Source organism: Entelurus aequoreus, linkage group LG19 (genome assembly GCF_033978785.1).
Source record: "Entelurus aequoreus isolate RoL-2023_Sb linkage group LG19, RoL_Eaeq_v1.1, whole genome shotgun sequence".
Classification (NCBI taxonomy): domain Eukaryota; kingdom Metazoa; phylum Chordata; class Actinopteri; order Syngnathiformes; family Syngnathidae; genus Entelurus; species Entelurus aequoreus.
This window is the reverse complement of record NC_084749.1, coordinates 14,381,423-14,399,047: the sequence shown is the minus strand read 5'-3', so window position 1 is coordinate 14,399,047 and position 17,625 is coordinate 14,381,423. Positions and strand designations below refer to the sequence as shown.

Here is a 17,625-nt window from a genome sequence, read left to right as displayed (position 1 = left end):
CGAAAGATGCAGTCAAGATGGAAGAACTCGGATAACAGAGACTGTAACCAGGAGGACTTTTGACTTGGATACACAGACGCCTGTAGAGAACTGGGACAACACAGACTCTTACCAGGATTACTTTGATTTGGATGACAAAGACGCAGACGTGCTACTGTGAGTATGCAGCTTTGGCTTCTAAACATTTGTTTGCTTGACCGTATGTGCGCAACTTTTTTTTGCATATGTACGTAACTTTTTTAAAATATATAAGCTTTATGAACCTTGGGTTAGGTGAACGGTCTTTTGGGCTGAGTGATTGTGTGTGTTGATCAGGTGTTTGAATTGTATTGGCGTGTTCTATGGAGCTAGGAGCTAGCATAGGAGCTAGGAGCTAGCATAACACGTACCGTACCGTACGTGCGCGTCACGTACGTAACTTTTTAAAAATATATAAGCTTTATGAACCTTGGGTTAGGTGAACGGTCTTTTGGGCTGAGTGATTGTGTGTGTTGATCAGGTGTTTGAATTGTATTGGCGTGTTCTATGGAGCTAGGAGCTAGCAGAGGAGCTAGGAGCTAGCATAACAAACACGCAGGTGTTATTATGCAGGATTAATTTGTGGCATATTAAATATAAGCCTGGTTGTGTTGTGGCTAATAGAGTATATACCGTAATTTCCGGACTATAAGCCGCACCTGACTATAAGCCGCACCAGCTAAATTTAGGGGAAAATACAGATTGCTCCATATATAAGCCGCACCCGACTATAAGCCGCAGGGTTTTGATGTGTAATTACCGTAGTATATAGGGGTTCCTGCTACCACGGAGGGGATTTTCAGGACAGAGATGACTGTTTGGGAATGCAAAGCGTCCCATTTATTAACTATAAATCTTTCAATCATTCAATCAAACTTTCACATCTTTGACATGGCGAACAGCATTCGTGCAGAGTACAAATAATACAACGGTGCAAAGTAATACAAAGTGCTCGCATGTACGTTATCAAAATAACCAGCCTACCGGTATATGAAAAGTCAGTCTTTAATCATTGTGTCATCGTCTTCCTCCTGCGTACTAAAACCACCGAAATCCTCTTCGTCTGTGTCGGAGAAGAACAGGCCGTATATAAGCCGCACCGTTGTATAAGCCGCAGGGACCAGAACGAGGGGAAAAAGTAGCGGCTTATAGTCCGGAAATTACGGTATATGTCTTGTGTTTATTTACTGTTGTAGTCATTCCCAGCTGAATATCAGGTACCGTGAGTATGCAGCCTTGGCTGCTAAACATTTGATAACTTGACCGTACGTGCGCGTCACGTACGTAACTTTTTAAAAATATATAAGCTTTATGAACCTTGGGTTAGGTGAACGGTCTTTTGGGCTGAGTGATTGTGTGTGTTGATCAGGTGTTTGAATTGTATTGGCGTGTTCTATGGAGCTAGGAGCTAGCAGAGGAGCTAGGATCTAGCATAACAAACACGCAGGTGTTTTTATGCAGGATTAATTTGTGGCATGTTAAATATAAGCCTGGTTGTGTTGTGGCTAATAGAGTATATATATATGTCTTGTGTTTACTTACTGTTGTAGTCATTCCCAGCTGAATATCAGGTCACCCCCGGCTCTCACAGCATCTTCCCTATCTGAATAGCTTCAACTCCCCACTAGTCCTTCACTTGCACTTTACTCATCCACAAATCTTTCATCCTCGCTCAAATTAATGGGGAAATTGTCGCTTTCTCGGTCCGAATCTCTCTCACTTCCTGCGGCCATCATTGTAAACAATAGGGAACTTTGCGTATATGTTCAACTGACTACGTCACGCTACTTCCGGTAGGGGCAAGCCTTTTTTTTTATCAGATACCAAAAGTTGCAATCTTTATCGTCGTTGTTCTATACTAAATCCTTTCAGCAAAAATATGGCAATATCGCGAAATGATCAAGTATGACACATAGAATAGATCTGCTATCCCCGTTTAAATAAAAAAAATTCATTTCAGTAGGCCTTTAAGATATGACAGCATGAGAGGTGAGTGACGTCAGTGAGTGAGTGGGCGAGAGAGGTGAGGGAGCGGCGACAGTGAGTGCGTGTAGGTGCTCTAGCTTGGTGGATGGCTGCGTCCAATAAAGTCACAAAGTTGCAACAAACCGCCGGGCTCGTCATTCACCCTCAGCTGTAAAGACCCTCTTCCGGGTAAAGTGAAGGTTGTTAGACCCGAAGTACGGCTCTGGAGGAACGTCTCCCCTGCGGGGAGGCGTGCTTTCTGTGGGTGGGGGAAAGCACGCCTCTTCTTTTTCACTGGAGCGCTCCAATAAAACACACTCAGATCTTCTATTTCTAGCCGATACTACATAAAAATAACGTAAAATAACGCAGTAACGCATCATGCAGTAACGGTAACTGAGTTACTGCATATAAAAAATAACGCGTTAGATTACTAGTTACCGCCGAAACTAACGGCGTTACAGTAACGCGTTACAGTAACGCGTTACTTAGTAACGCGTTAGTCCCAACACTGATTACAAATAAGAATCGCAATTAATTCAAAATTATTATTTTTTTGTCACCCCAACTGAATGTTACACTTTATGTTGGCACCAGTGCCAAATGTTGAGTATTAAAAACATGTCGAAAAAAATAAACCCATTAAAGGTTAAGAAAAAGCAACCTTCTATCTGTAATGAATCGCTATTAATCACAAATAAATTGTGGACAAAATAAGATTATTCGCGATTAAATATTTTTAACCATTTAACAGCCCAGTAAAAATGTTTACTAGCCTTGAACACAAACTAGCAGGATGGATAACTGACCTGATAATACACCCTTTGCAATGCCAAAAGCCATATTTCCTGCACCAATGAACCCAATCCTCAACTGCTGGTCCGTCTTCGTGTCCATTTTCACCTGCAAGGATCACATAAGAGCATCAGTAACCAATAAAGTCCAATATCCAAAACATCAATTTGGGTGCTTTCAACAACTCCATAGCCTAACTCTTACAACTCACGATTCCATTTTACCTGGAATCTTGGTGGGATGATTCCATTCAGGATCGATTCTCGATTTAAACCGATTCACGCAATAGATCAGTCCCTCCAGGATTTTGCGATGTGGCGACCGCGCCAATTCACGCATTTCCAACCAATCCCCGCAAATTACACAAGATCTCGCAACTTTGTCCAAAGCCTGCAACTTCGCCGCACATTTTACCCAATCCAATTTGCCTCTGAGCAGCGCCTGTACTCATATGTCAACTATCTAATAAAAACGTATGTTTGTTTCTTGTTTAGACTAAGCAGGAACAGCAACAATCAGGTCTTCATTGCTCAAACGGCACCATTGTCGTTCTCCCGCATACATTGGCCCTACTTCCGGTTCCGGTCTACGGCGCTGAGCCTTCTTTGTAATGTATCATATAAACATTTACTTCCTGGTCAGTGTCGGCGCTAGGAATTTTCAAAATGCAATCCCTCCTCCACACTTACATATTAAATGTAATATATGTGATCGCTCCTCCACACTTACATGTTAGATGTAGTATATGCGATCGCTCCTCCACACTTACAATATATTACAAACCCCGTTTACATATGAGTTGGGAAATTGTGTTAGATGTAAATATAAACGGAATACAATGATTTGCAAATCATTTTCAACCCATATTCAGTTGAATATGCTACAAAGACAACATATTTGATGTTTAAACTGATAAACTTTTTTTTGTGTGCAAATAATCATTAACTTTAGAATTTGATGCCAGCAACACGTGACAAAGAAGTTGGGAAAGGTGGCAATAAATACTGATAAAGTTGAGGAATGCTCATCAAACACTTATTTGGAACATCCCACAAGTGTGCAGGCTAATTGGGAACAGGTGGGTGCCATGATTGGGTATAAAAGTAGATTCCATGAAATGCTCAGTCATTCACAAACAAGGATGGGGCGAGGGTCACCACTTTGTCAACAAATGCGTGAGCAAATTGTTGAACAGTTTAAGAAAAACCTTTCTCAACCAGCTATTGTAAGGAATTTAGGGATTTCACCATCTACGGTCTGTAATATCATCAACGGGTTCAGAGAATCTGGAGAAATCACTGCACGTAAGCAGCTAAGCCCGTGACCTTCGATCCCTCAGGCTGTACTGCATCAACAAGTGACATCAGTGTGTAAAGGATATCACCACATGGGCTCAGGAACACTTCAGAAACCCACTGTCAGTACCTACAGTTGGTCACTACATCTGTAAGTGCAAGTTAAAACTCTACTATGCAAGGCGAAAACCGTTTATCAACAACACCCAGAAACGCCGTTGGCTTCGCTGGGCCTGAGCTCATCTAGGATGGACTGATACAAAGTGGAAAAGTGTTCTGCGGTCTGACGAGTCCACATTTCAAATTGTTTTTGGAAACTGTGGACGTCGTGTCCTCCGGACCAAAGAGGAAAAGAACCATTCGGATTGTTATAGGCGCAAAGTTGAAAAGCCAGCATTTGTGAGGGTATGGGGGTGTATTAGTGCCCGAGACATGGGTAACTTACACATCTGTGAAGGCGCCATTAATGCTGAAAGGTACATACAGGTTTTGGAGCAACATATGTTGCCATCCAAGCAACGTTACCATGGACGCCCCTGCTTATTTCAGCAAGACAATGCCAAGCCACGTGTTACATCAACGTGGCTTCATAGTAAAAGAGTGCGGGTACTAGACTGGCCTGCCTGTAGTCCAGACCTGTCTCCCATTGAAAATGTGTGGCGCATTATGAAGCCTAAAATACCACAACGGAGACCCCCGGACTGTTGAACAACTTAAGCTGTACATCAAGCAAGAATGGGAAAGAATTCCACCTGAGAAGCTTCAAAAATGTGTCTCCTCAGTTCCCAAACGTTTACTGAGTGTTGTTAAAAGGAAAGGCCATGTAACACAGTGGTGAACATGCCCTTACCCAACTATTTTGGCAGTCCTGAAATTCCAAGTGAATTATTATTTGCAAAAAAAAATAAAGTTTATGAGTTTGAACATCAAATATGTTGTCTTTGTAGTGCATTCAATTGAATATGGGTTGAAAAGGATTTGCAAATCATTGTATTCCGTTTATATTAACATCTAACACAATTTCCCAACTCATATGGAAACGGGGTTTGTATATGCGATCGCTCATCCACACTTACATGTTAAATGTGATATATGCGATCGCTCCTCCACATGCATGCTAGAGAACATGCACACACTAGGCGTTTAGATGTATGTTTTTGCTTAAATTAGCTGTAGTTTGAGTACACACGCATAGTGTACTGTATACTACAACTTGGTAGCTAGCATGTTGGATTATCAGGTTGCTGCTAGCATAAACGAAATAAGTGTGTTTATCCAAAAATAACTAAATGACTCAATCGTGTGTTTATATAAACGGGGACGTGAACGCAACACTTAACACTATTTTGATAGCATACTGCAAGCCTCGCATAAATAAACGCACTATCATGGCAAACTAAGACAACACTATTAAAATTCACAATTTTTCCAGAGTACGACCACGCATTATAAAGTAATAAAGTAGTAGAGTTGTATGTTTGACACTGTAGACAATTCGTAACACGTATATTTGTAGTTAAAACTACCAACCTTACAGAGTTGTTGTACCACGTTTTCCCTTACCAGCCTCCAGGTGTGTCGGTTGTGAACGAAGCGATTTTTACAGCCAGTTCTTTAAAGTGAACGATCTCAGCTCTTTGTTGCACTTGATTAGTAAAATACTGTGAAGCAAGTGTGTCTGTGTGTATGTGTGTGTTTGCAACAACACACTAAAATAAGAAAATGCGATAAATATACCGCATGAGAGCCGAAAGTACTGACTCTTTTAGTGTACCGAGTCATAAAGATCAAATCTCTTTACAAATCATGTAATTCGCACGACTAAACCAATCAGGTGTCTGCTGAGCGAACTGTCAGCAAAAAAGGTTTGCTTGATTTTTTCAGCATTTTTCTACCTCTGTATAAGGTGGGCGGATTATGTGTATTTGCGTGTGTTTGTTTGTCGAACATAGAAACACAACAGCCATTATTGGACAATTCAGTATACATAAACACTGTAGTGAAATGATATGAATATGTTTAATTGTTAGTAGCTATGTAGCGCTTAACGTTAGACGCACTTTCGTGTCAAGACACATGAAATCGAGCGCACCCTTAGCCCACCCCATATTAAAAGCGCACACTTGAAACGCTAAACCGCAACATTAAAACAATCAACTGTCGTCTCCATCAGCTGTGGAACATCATTGCTTTTCACTTTCACGTCGTGCAGCCAAATTAAACAACAGGTAAGCATTTAATCCTTCTTTTCGTGGGCCACATTACACTTAAAATAACTGACGAGCATAGATCGACGGGTTTGTATACAGTAATACAATTCTAGATGTATTCCATCCTAATAATTCATTACTGTTCATAAAAATGGTTAATTTATTCAAAAGTTGTTGATGCAAAATTGTGTTGTTGTTTTTGTTTGTTTGTTTTTGCAATAAGATGGAAGTTTTGAGCAGCAAACTGAAGGAGCAGACATGTCTGGACAAAACCTCATTGTGGCCATACTGCCGCTCCATTAATTTATCAAATATCATCTAACACCCTGATAATATAGACATTTATAAAATGCAATACATCATGTAGTATTTTGTCTCATATCCCATGAGAAACCAATACTTGTATATTGATAACTCATTCATATGTGATGTTTACAATATAGTCCAGTAGGTGGCGGTATTGCATTTAACAACTGCCAATAACTTCAAAGAGTCTTCAAAGATTGACAGTTTTTTTGCGGAATAAACGATGATAAATACATAATACAATTAGGATTGTGACACTGGTGACAGTCACCGTGACAATACCAGGATTATTTCTAAAAGCTTTTATTTTCAACATTATCGATCAATATACAATAATTTTAACAATTACTATGCTTGTAATAGTGTATAATTGCCCCTATATGTGTGTATATTTGGGACCAAGTGCATTATTTAATTTAAAAATAATATTTTTATACATGCTGCTCTTAAATAGAATCAACTTGTATTAGCTAAAGCTACTACAGGTGTCCAAACGGAAGCCTGTTTCATTTTAAAGCGAATACAGGTGTCCAAACGGAAGCCTGTTTCATTATTTAAAATACAATTATTTCTAAAAAAAAATAAAATAATAATATACATCTATTTTTTTTTTTTAGTTTTTAAAGGGCACTTATGATGATTTTAATCTACATTTTAAAATGCTTCTTTGTGGTATAAAATAGATCAGTGATTAAACTGTGGCACAGAGGCTTCATTTAGGGGTATGCCAAAGAATGACTTGATTACATATTGCAATGACATGACTCGAGCCGTTATGAAAGGTTTTATGCGGAGTTTATTTTATTTTATTATTTTTATTTTTTATTTTTTATTTTTTTATTTATTTATTTTTTTATCCTGTCCAGCTTCTCAGGCAAATCATATAGTAGATGTAGATGCCTATATCGGCTGTTCAGATTTACTTTACTAAAGAGAAGTGTAGGATACTTCTCTTGTTGCCTTATTTGTATTTGACTTTATTAAATGTATTTATATTATCTATTCATTATTTAAGATCTTTGTTTTTTTGTCCTATATTCAAACACAGTGTTACTGCTCAAACTGTGTATTGTTCCAGAGGCCAAAAACATTAAATATACTTGTTAAATAAAACCTCTGCCGTGTTCTTAACGAATACTTAGGCCTACTACGCTAGTATGTTTTAATGTCGGCCATTATGGTGGTACTGTGTGAAAAAAGTTTGAGAACCACCGATTTGGATCAAGATTCTCAAACTGTGGTATCTAGTGGTACGCCAAAGAATCACTTGATTAAAGTACAGTGTTTTATTTTTCCTAGATTCAAACACAGTGTTACTATTTAAACTGTGTAATGTTGCAGTGGCCAAAAATATTAAATATACTTGTTAATTAAAATATAATGAATAGTTAGGCCTACTACGCTACTCTATTTTAATGTTGGTGGGACTTGGAGAGCCAAGTGCTTTCTGAGGTGGTACTTGTAAATAATGATGATGTAAATAATATATATTGGATGTTTTTTTGTGTAAGTCATACAATAAAACAGCCGCTGCAACTCGACATGACCTAAAGGATTTATTTTATTTTTATTTTTATTTTTTGGACAGTCACTTTTTAATACAACCTTAAAACTGGTAATAGGCCATGCTTGGAACACAATTATAATTTTATACCTATATTTTTGATGCTACTGACACACTTTTTAGCCCCTATTTGACTCCTCGTGTAAGGAGAGGAGAGATGTTAAAGTTCCTGTTTTGATTCTTGCAGACATGGAGCGGCTTCTACGCCATCTTAAGTTCCTCCTGCTGCTGATCATCCTGGCCAATCAGTGTCCCGCAGCGTGTGGGCTCTTCGAGTGGCTGAAGCAGGCGGAGCGTCCTCCAGCTGCTGCAGAGCCGCTTCCTCCAGCTGCTGCAGAGCCGCTTCCTCCAGCTGCTGCAGAGCCGCATCCTCCAGCAGCTGTAGAGCCGCATCCTCCAGCAGCTGCAGAGCCGCTTCCTCCAGCTGCTGCAGAGCCGCATCCTCCAGCAGCTGCAGAGCCGCTTCCTCCAGCAGCTGCAGAGCCGCATCCTCCAGCTGCTGCAGAGCCGCTTCCTCCAGCTGCTGCAGAGCCGCTTCCTCCAGCTGCTGCAGAGCCGCTTCCTCCAGCTGCTGCAGAGCTGCTTCCTCCACCAGCTGCAGAGCCGCTTCCTCCAGCCGCACAATTATCTACCGTAATTCTCGCAAAAGACGCTCCCTTTGAAATGGCCACGGCTGATGAGAAGTTTCTGGCCGAGGCCAAGCAGATGGCGCTCAGCCCTTTAGACACCTGCCATCAAAGAGTAAGTACACTTCAACGTTGCTTTATCTTACAATTCCAGAACAAAAATATTATTTCCCCCTTGTTGTGGCTAATAACATATTCCTTTATGGAAACACTTTTCTACTAGAAATGTCCCGATCATGGGTCTTTTTTTTTTGGGGGGGGGGGGGGGGGGCTTTTTTAACCCATTGTTACTGCAGCTGCGTCCCAATGTTTACATTGCTAAATATTGTACACGCGGGGGAAAATCCTTCAAAAGGGATGCACACTCAGAAAGACACAACTGAACCCTCTGGAAAGAGCTTGAAAAAGAATTACGCAAATTGTTGCTGCACCAAGTTGGGGACACCCAGTAGTGTATTTGTTAAGTTAAGTTAAAGTACCAATGATTGTCACACACACACACACACTAAGTGTGGTGAAATGTGTCCTCTGCATTTGACCCATCCCCTTGTTCACCCCCTGGGAGGTGAGGGGAGCAGTGAGCAGCAGCGGTGCCGCGCCCGGGAATCATTTTTGGTGATTTAACCCCCAATTCCAACCCTTGATGCTGAGTGCCAAGCAGGGAGGTAATTGGTCCCATTTTTATATGACTGTGGCTTCATGTCAATATTTGCCTGTATTTATTTCACGTTTTTTCTATTTTAGTATTTAATTAAATTAAACTTTTTTTTTATTTTATTACATTTTATTTGATTATATATATAATTTTTGTGGGTTACTTGTTTGGGAGAATAAAAATATACGTAATTGTATTTATGGACTGAATATGTTAAAAATGCAATAATAATAAAAAATATTTACAAAAAAACATATTTACTCCATTAAAATATTTGATATTGAGGCAAAGGGTTCCACAAAAAATATTGGTTCACATTCTTATTAATCCGCTTCCAAGTCGATTTTATATTATTTTAAAAATGTATTAAATAAATAAATGCATTTTGATATATTTATTTTAAAAGGTAGCCTCTCGAAATGGATGCACGCACAGGAAGACACGATTCCTTGTTGCATGAATTCCGGGAGGGTGCATGTCTTGCCAGAACACTGGCTCCAATTATAGAGATAGCTGCAACGAACGTGTCTTCTATCCAGTGTGAAGCCACGTCGTGACATTGCTGGTTTACGAGCAGAGGAGCATGTTCGGCAGCGCACAATCACAGAGTCCTTACAAGGAGACACGATGTGTAGACAGAAAAGGGAGAACGGACGCATTTTGGTCTAAAAGCTAAAGATAAAGGTGAAGTTATAACACTAAAACATCCTCAGGAAGAGGTGATTTAAGACATGGCCAGCTAGCTAGCGGCTAAAGTCCATCAGCAGTTTGCAGTGTTTTAGCTACTTCTAAATAATTAATCCTGGCCTCCATGGTGACAAAGTGAGTTTCTTACAAGTATCATCCCTGCAAGACGAGGAATAGCTAAACATGCTTCACTACACACCGTAGGAGGATACAATATCTCACCGCCGTCACAATGTAAACAAACGCCATGGGTGGATCTACACCTAACATCCACTGTAATGATACCAAGTACAAGAGCGTATCTGGTCGATACTACTATTACGTCGATATTTTTTAGCATCACAAAATCTTTTTTTGTTTTTTTCAAGTTCATATTATGTTTATAAACTCAGGAAATATGTCCCTGGACACATGAGGACTTTGAATATGACCAATGTATGATCCTGTAACTACTTGGTATCGGATTGATACCCAAACTTGTGGTATCAGCCAAAACTAATGTAAAGTATCAAACAACAGAAGAATAAGTGATTATTACATTTTAACAGAAGTGTAGATAGAACATGTTAAAAAAGAAAGAAGTTATTAACAGTAAATGAACAAGTAGATTAATAATTCATTTTCTACCACTTGTCCTTAATAATGTTGACAAAATAATAGGTAGATAAATGACACAATATGTTACTGCATACGTCGGCAGACTAAATTAGGAGCCTTTGTTTGCTTACTTACTACTAAAAGACAAGTTGTCTTGTATGTTCACTATTTTATTTAAGGACAAACTTGCAATAAAAAACATATGTTTATGTACTCTTAAGATTTTTTGTTAAAATAAAGCCAAAAATGCCATTTTTTGTGGTCCCCTTTTATTTAGAAAAGTATCGAAATACATTTTGGTACCGGTACCAAAATATTGGTATCGGGACAACACTAGAACGCAGTACATGAAACTGAATGTTCCGTAGCAAAAGATTCCAACTAAGAGGAACACATTTACTGTTACACGAAAGAAAGCCACTCTGCAGGCGTACACACACTGCAAAAAGTCAGTGTTCAAGAACAATAAAATTTTTTTAAAAATGAGGGGTATTTTATTTGAACTAAGCAAAATTATCTGCCAATAGAACAAGAAAATTTGGCTTGTCAAGACTTTCTAAAACAAGTAAAATTAGCTAACTTCAATGAACCCAAAAATACCTTAAAATAAGAATATTGTCACTAATAACAAGTGCACTTTTCTTGGTAGAAAAAAAAAAGACCTTTTTGCTCAATATGTTGAAAAATATTCTTAAATGAAGTAAAAGCTAGTGCCATTATCTTGACATAATGATATGCGCTCGGCATTACATTTCTTGAAACCAGCAAACTTATACTAAAAACTGAATTATTGTTCTTTCTGGAAAGGCAACAAGGCAACCGCTTGTTACTCTCGGGGTCTCCTAGCTGCTCAGGCAAATCATATGGTCTAAAAATGCATTTTTCCATCGATAACATGACATCATCGCGCCTAATGCGTGCTCTTTCAGTCAATTAGTGCGCATATATACAGCCCGGCCCCCGGACAAAATGTTTTTAATTGTAATTTTGACGAATTTATCTGAATGTGCATGAAATATTTCTGTTCAAAATTGTTAGAAATGTTAAATGTTTAAATATTAACTGTCAGTTTACTGTACTGTACTACTATATGAGTACCTATTTTCTATTGTTTCATTGAAAATAAAACAGCAAAGTCCTTTTGGCCGTCATCCGTTTTAATTATGAGACACAATTGTGTCAAAGTCATGATTTTTATTTTTTCATGCTTGAAATAAGAAATTATTACTTTAAAAAAGTAGTTTTATACTTGTGAGTGTTGATGACACAGCTTTGCATCACTTGATATTCTAGTTTCAAGCATGTTTTACTCAATATAGGTCATCAAATCTCAGCAACAAGCTGTAATATCTTACTGAGATCATTTAGGACCAAAACCCTTAAAACAAGTAAAACACTCTAACATAAAATCTGCTTAGTGAGAAGAATTATCTTATCAGACAGAAAATAAGCAAATATCACCCTCATTTGAGATGTTTAATCTTACTTAGATTTCAGTTTTTGCAGTGCACACACACACACACACACACACACACACACACACTCATCCACGGAAACAGAGCAGCGTCCCTAGTGGCTGGCAGCTTTGGGTGGAGTTGTATGTCGTAATATGTATACCGTATTTTTCGGAGTATAAGTCGCACCGGCCGAAAATGCATAATAAAGAAGGAAAAAAACATATAAGTCGCACTGGAGTATAAGTCGCATTTTTTGGGGAAATTTATTTGATAAAACCCAACACCAAGAATAGACATTTGAAAGGCAATTTAAAATAAATAAAGAATAGTGAACAACAGGCTGAATAAGTGTACGTTATATGAGGCATAAATAACCAACTGAGAACGTGCCTGGTATGTTAACTGTTGCGTTTGACCAGATGTTCCTCCAAGTGGGATGTAAAACGCTGGTCAGTCCCAAGTTCCTTAATGACATATCAACTGAACTCAAACGTACCACCAAGCACAGATTAGGTATTTTGTAATTTTATTGTCAAAGCTTTGGCAATAATGAGACCAGCCTCGAACAACACATACAAAATGCGCAGCCCAAGTTGATCTGAAAACTTCCCGGAAAGCCCTCTCCTCTTCAGTATCTCCCCCCGCCCTCACTTGTCTCACCTCAAACACATGCTCATTGTCTCTTATCTTGAGTCGGCCTGGGAAGCACAGGAAGGAGGAATTCCTCCTCTCTGCCTTCTACTTCAAGGCCGGCCCAAGTGCGAGCACTTTGTCATGGGATGAAAAGAAAAGCAAAGAGTACAATATGGAACATTAGCTATATGTGATATGACTATGAAAATTAATAAGTAACACAAAATATGGATATATGAAGATATATATATATCTTTCAATTCCCCCTTCAGATCTTATCCAAAAGATCTCTCCTACGAGAGCAACACCTCTAAAGCACGCCCTACATTAAAGTAGGTGCTGTTTTGGTTTTCGAGCAAGCTATCGATAAACAATCAAACCATAGTTACATGGGAGAGAGAAGGAGGGAGTCAACGTTAATGTCGTCATTGTCAGGGAAGGAAACTAACAGTCCCTGAAAGTCACCACTATGCTTGACCCCCTTCAGTGACATAGCAAGCCCAGAACCAGGGTGGGGTTGACCTTTGACAGCTCTAACAATGATGCGGGTGCATAGAGACCTAGCACAAGGGGCAATAAAGCATCCGCATGAGGTTATGACGGCCAAGAAAACTCCAATGGAGACCAGGGCCGACTTAATTAGGTCAGACCACCTGCCAAAGGTGTTATGAAGCCAATCTTTAAAGGGGTCAGAGACACCGGAAACTTCAGTAAGTTTTTAGGCTCTGAGGCCTTCTAAGGCGCTCTGGACCGAGCCATCGGGGGCAGCATTGTTAGGAATGAAGGTACAGCATTGGTCACCAAACATTGCACACACACACCTTCTTCCTTGGCTAGGATGCGGTCAAGGGCTATGCGGTTCTGGATGGCCATGAGGGAGGTCGGGGCAAGTTGTTCAGCAAGTCCCTCAACGGCGTCACGAGTCAGGTTGGTCAGTCTCAACAGATTATAAAAAACATAGTTAATGCGTTCTACATTTTTAGTAGCAGTCACAGGGAAAATAGCACCAATGATAGGAAGGTTCTCGAAACCTGCACAGGATTCACACCACAATTTGTGTTGTGAGGGGACCCCTCTTGGTTGTCCAATTGCATCAAAGTAAACACCATCAGGGTTTCTCATCAGATCAAAGGAGCCCTTTACACTCCTCCGAGATAAAACATGGCGGCGTCGGCGAGAAGTTAGAGAGGCCGCTGAGACAGGAGTTACAAGGGGAGTTAATTTGGTACCCACTAGGGTGAGTGGGGTCACCAGTCTAACCCTAGCACAAAGCCCTACGGATAACGTTGGGATTCTAATGTACAATCTGTGCTCCCCACAATACCAGAATAAGTCAGCTCGTGCCCAAGGGCCTATCCTTGAGCCATCTATCAGTGTGGTGCACCAGGAAGGGTTAATGTCACCCAATTTGTTGGGGGACGAAGAGGGTCCTTTGAATTGAAAACACGTGTAATTCAGCTTTTGGGCCACAAATGGAAGAAGTCGGGTGGAATTGTCAACAGGAGGGTACACACTAGCCAACAAATCGCACCCTGGTGGCGTGGGTTCAGAGAACAAGGAAATAAGACAGTTTGAGCCATTTATGTCAGTCAACTTAAAAGGGGCGGGGTAAGTGTGGGGCAAAGGACGTCCGGCGGAACAAGCAACACAGTCACCCAGGTTTTGGCATCCACCTGAGCCACAGGTTTACCTGTACCCGCTCCTAAGGTCAAAGTTACCAGGCCTTCGGTGGTGATGTCATTAGCACGCACAGATGTGAGAGCCTTTGAAACACCACCAAGGTGGGGTGGTACTTTAGGTGCTACAGAGGGTGTAGAGGTAGTTAACGCCCTCTCAAGGACATTAATTTTAATAATTAGAGTCTGTATCAGTCAGGTCAACCCCCAAAACAACATAAAAGGGACGATGGGCACCACTTACCATAGTATGTTGTCTGCATCCGACACCAATGGTTCAGGTTGCGTCGTAACAAATATAGAGGTTATTACCACGGTAATAGCTATTGTGTCCCCCGTAATTAATCACACTGCATAGGTCAAAAAATAAGTCTTGCTATCCCCTTTGACCCAGTCTATTTAAAGTCCGCTGTTTGTTCTTAGACACTTGTCAGTCACTGTCGTCAGGAAGGAAGAACTGAGACACAAAGACAGTAGAACACGCCCAAGCACCAGTCCGTCAGGGAACACTACCGGGTGTGACATCCTGCTTTTCGTCTATCAAAATCAGAGTAATTCAGGTAACGAAACGGGGATAAACATCAAACTTTTCACTTAATATAACGACACAGATAGTTATGCTGAAAACAAGCAAGAGAAATTGGATAACTTCGAGTATAAAGGCTGGTCTCAAATAAGGATATACAATATAGAAGTTAAAAAGAGTAATATAGCTAGAAAATCTCTCTCTCAGCGTCGTCTTCTGGGCTGTAGGATTATGTGTGTGTAATTAAAGCCTCGCTCTTCTATGACCTAGAGGGGGAGAGGTTACTAGCACGGTCACCCCTTATGTGTGTTACCTCGTTAACACACACACTAAAAATGAGTCGTTTTCTGCTCCCGTTCTTCTTCAGCTGCCTCAGGCTCAAAAGGCACTGCTAGGGGGTCGAGTGGGGCAGATGTTGTGGCTATGTCAGCAATGACATCCGCTGGTGATCTGTCAGGTTCTTCAGCAGGAGTGCAGAGGGAGAGGTGGTACCAGGTGTCCCCTTTACCAGCTAGTCGAAGGGCGTGAGACGTCCGTTCCACGACCTTGAAGGGACCAGTCCACCTGGGCTCCGTCCACTTGCGTTTGATGACCTAGATCTTGACCCTCTCAGCGGCCGGAAGGGAATCTGGAGTGGCGGGCTGTCATCCTCGTATCTGTACAGAAGAACTGGCACACAAATTCTGCATTTTTTGTGTAAAATACCATTTTGGTTTTACGCTGAGTCCTCCTTCCATGGCGGCTGCTGGTCCTGGGCTGACCTGTATGCAGCTCATAGGGTGAAAAAACTCAAAGGGCGGTAAAACAGTTTTATTCACGGACCTTCGAATGATCATTAACGCTAATTGCAACATGTCAATCCAATTAAATTTGGTCTGTGCACAGATTTTAGCCAATTAGTTTTTAATGTTCTGGTCCATCCTTTCAACCTTACCTTGGGACTCAGGATGGTACCCCAAACCTGTGTTCTAGTCCGAAAGCCTTTTCGACCAAGGCTAAGTGAGGTTTTTTTTTTTTTTTTTTTTTTTTTTTAAATGGTTGCCGTTGTCTGACCTAATCTTTTTGGGGAAACCATGTCGGGGTACTAGGTCATTCACAAGTCATTTAATTACTGATATTGCATCCTCTTTTGAGGCTGTTGTTGCTTCCGGCCAACCACTGTGATTGTCAACACAAGTCAGTACGTACCTTTTCCCTTGTACCGTATTGATCATATCAGTGAAATCAAAGACTATACATGGTTCACCCTTACCTCCTCCCTATTCTAAATTTGATCTACTTAACTACTATCGATGTGTAAAATCGTTATTTTCAAATTAAAATGTAGTTATAACTTCTTACCCACAGGAAAAATGTTAAAACTATGGAATGTGTCAGAGTCGGATGATTGTCGATTTTGTTCCAAGGAGTCTGTATCTACCCTCACTCACCCCCTTCTGTTTCTGAAAAAAGGACTGTGTTAGTAATACTATCACTTTCAGAAACATCTAAGAAAAAGGTCAACTAATAGCCAAGTAGCGGAGGACAAGTCATGTTTGAGGTCAATGATAGTCTCTTTAGCCTCTGTGGTCCACTGGGGGTGTTGTTAGGGTAGGGGACCCCTTAGCAATATCACAAATAACTCAAACTCAACTAAACCCTAACTTTTATGTAACTTATTCAATATGGTGAAAGTAACAACATATGCTCATATTTATATTGTCACAAATACAAGAAAAATACTACCCTTATGGTGGATGCTTTAGCAATAGTATTTTGAAATTTTACCACACCTGGTGGCCCCAATAATTGATTAAGTCAAGCTCATGTTGTAGAAAGTCGAATGATGCGGACACGTTTGTTACTGAATACTTTCTATCAGACTTCTGCCATGGCAACTTTGTGTATGTAATGAGCAACTATAATTATTTGATATTCTTAAATGTGTAATGTGTCGTTTTAGCTCAGCTGTTGTGTAGCTGCTAGCTCCTCGTAGCCTACAGGTGTCTAAAGTGCAGCCCATAGTTATGTGTTTAACACAACTATGTGCTAAACCTAAACAATTGAAAATGTGGTATTTGGGTGTCGGTGTAATGTTTGGCAGCTACGCCGTGTCTTATCATTGGACCTTAGTTCTTTGGTTTTGTAGGCGAGACAGAGAGCAAGGGAACAATGTGGGACATCAATTGTGTCCATCTTATATCATGCTAGCTGTTGCAAAGATAGGTCAACATGAGCAACCACACCATGAGTTCCAACATATATAAATATACAAAGGAGTCAAAGGTCTCCTGGTATGAGTGTCTAACTGGTGATCATAACATATGGCGAGTCGGGTGGCAGAACACACGGAAGCATCTCAGTCAGTCAGGGTTTTCACTGTTAGAGCAGTTGGATGTCAGCCATTCCTGTTGTTTCAGGCTGTGGTAGGAGCCTTGGTAGTGGTGTCGCAGCTTGGTGGTTAAGCCGTCAGGTAACACCAGGAATGTTCCTTCTGTGCGATTTGAATGTCAGGGTACAGTCTGTAAAGGAGGTCCAGCAATCTGAACCGGAAGTGGTTTGGTGACAGGTAACCTTGTGACCCCAGCGAAGCCTTCGACCTTTAAAGAGGAAGCACACAGTTTCTTTGGTACCTC

The 17,625-nt window shown here is 40.4% G+C and overlaps 2 protein-coding genes across 4 annotated transcripts in view; one reads left to right on the top strand and one right to left on the bottom strand.

The window, feature by feature from the left end:
• The window catches only part of pycr3 (pyrroline-5-carboxylate reductase 3), a 26,569-nt gene extending 20,835 nt beyond the window's left edge, over window positions 1-5,734 (bottom strand). Inside the window, exons 1-2 of one of the 3 annotated variants that reach the window (XM_062027960.1) lie at window positions 5,604-5,734; window positions 2,793-2,886 (exon numbers count right to left, since the gene is read on the bottom strand). In XM_062027960.1, the coding sequence (XP_061883944.1) occupies window positions 2,793-2,880 (88 nt within the window). In that variant the 5' untranslated portion in view covers window positions 2,881-2,886; window positions 5,604-5,734. The remainder of the gene's footprint in view (window positions 1-2,792; window positions 2,887-5,603) is intronic. The other 2 variants (XM_062027962.1, XM_062027961.1) reach the window with 2 other exon arrangements.
• A 411-nt stretch (window positions 5,735-6,145) lies between these two features.
• Window positions 6,146-17,625, top strand: part of bmb (brambleberry) — a 29,141-nt gene continuing 17,661 nt past the window's right edge. The window contains exons 1-2 of the mRNA XM_062027500.1: window positions 6,146-6,301; window positions 8,341-8,894. Of these exons, the coding sequence (XP_061883484.1) occupies window positions 8,343-8,894 (552 nt within the window). The 5' untranslated portion in view covers window positions 6,146-6,301; window positions 8,341-8,342. The remainder of the gene's footprint in view (window positions 6,302-8,340; window positions 8,895-17,625) is intronic.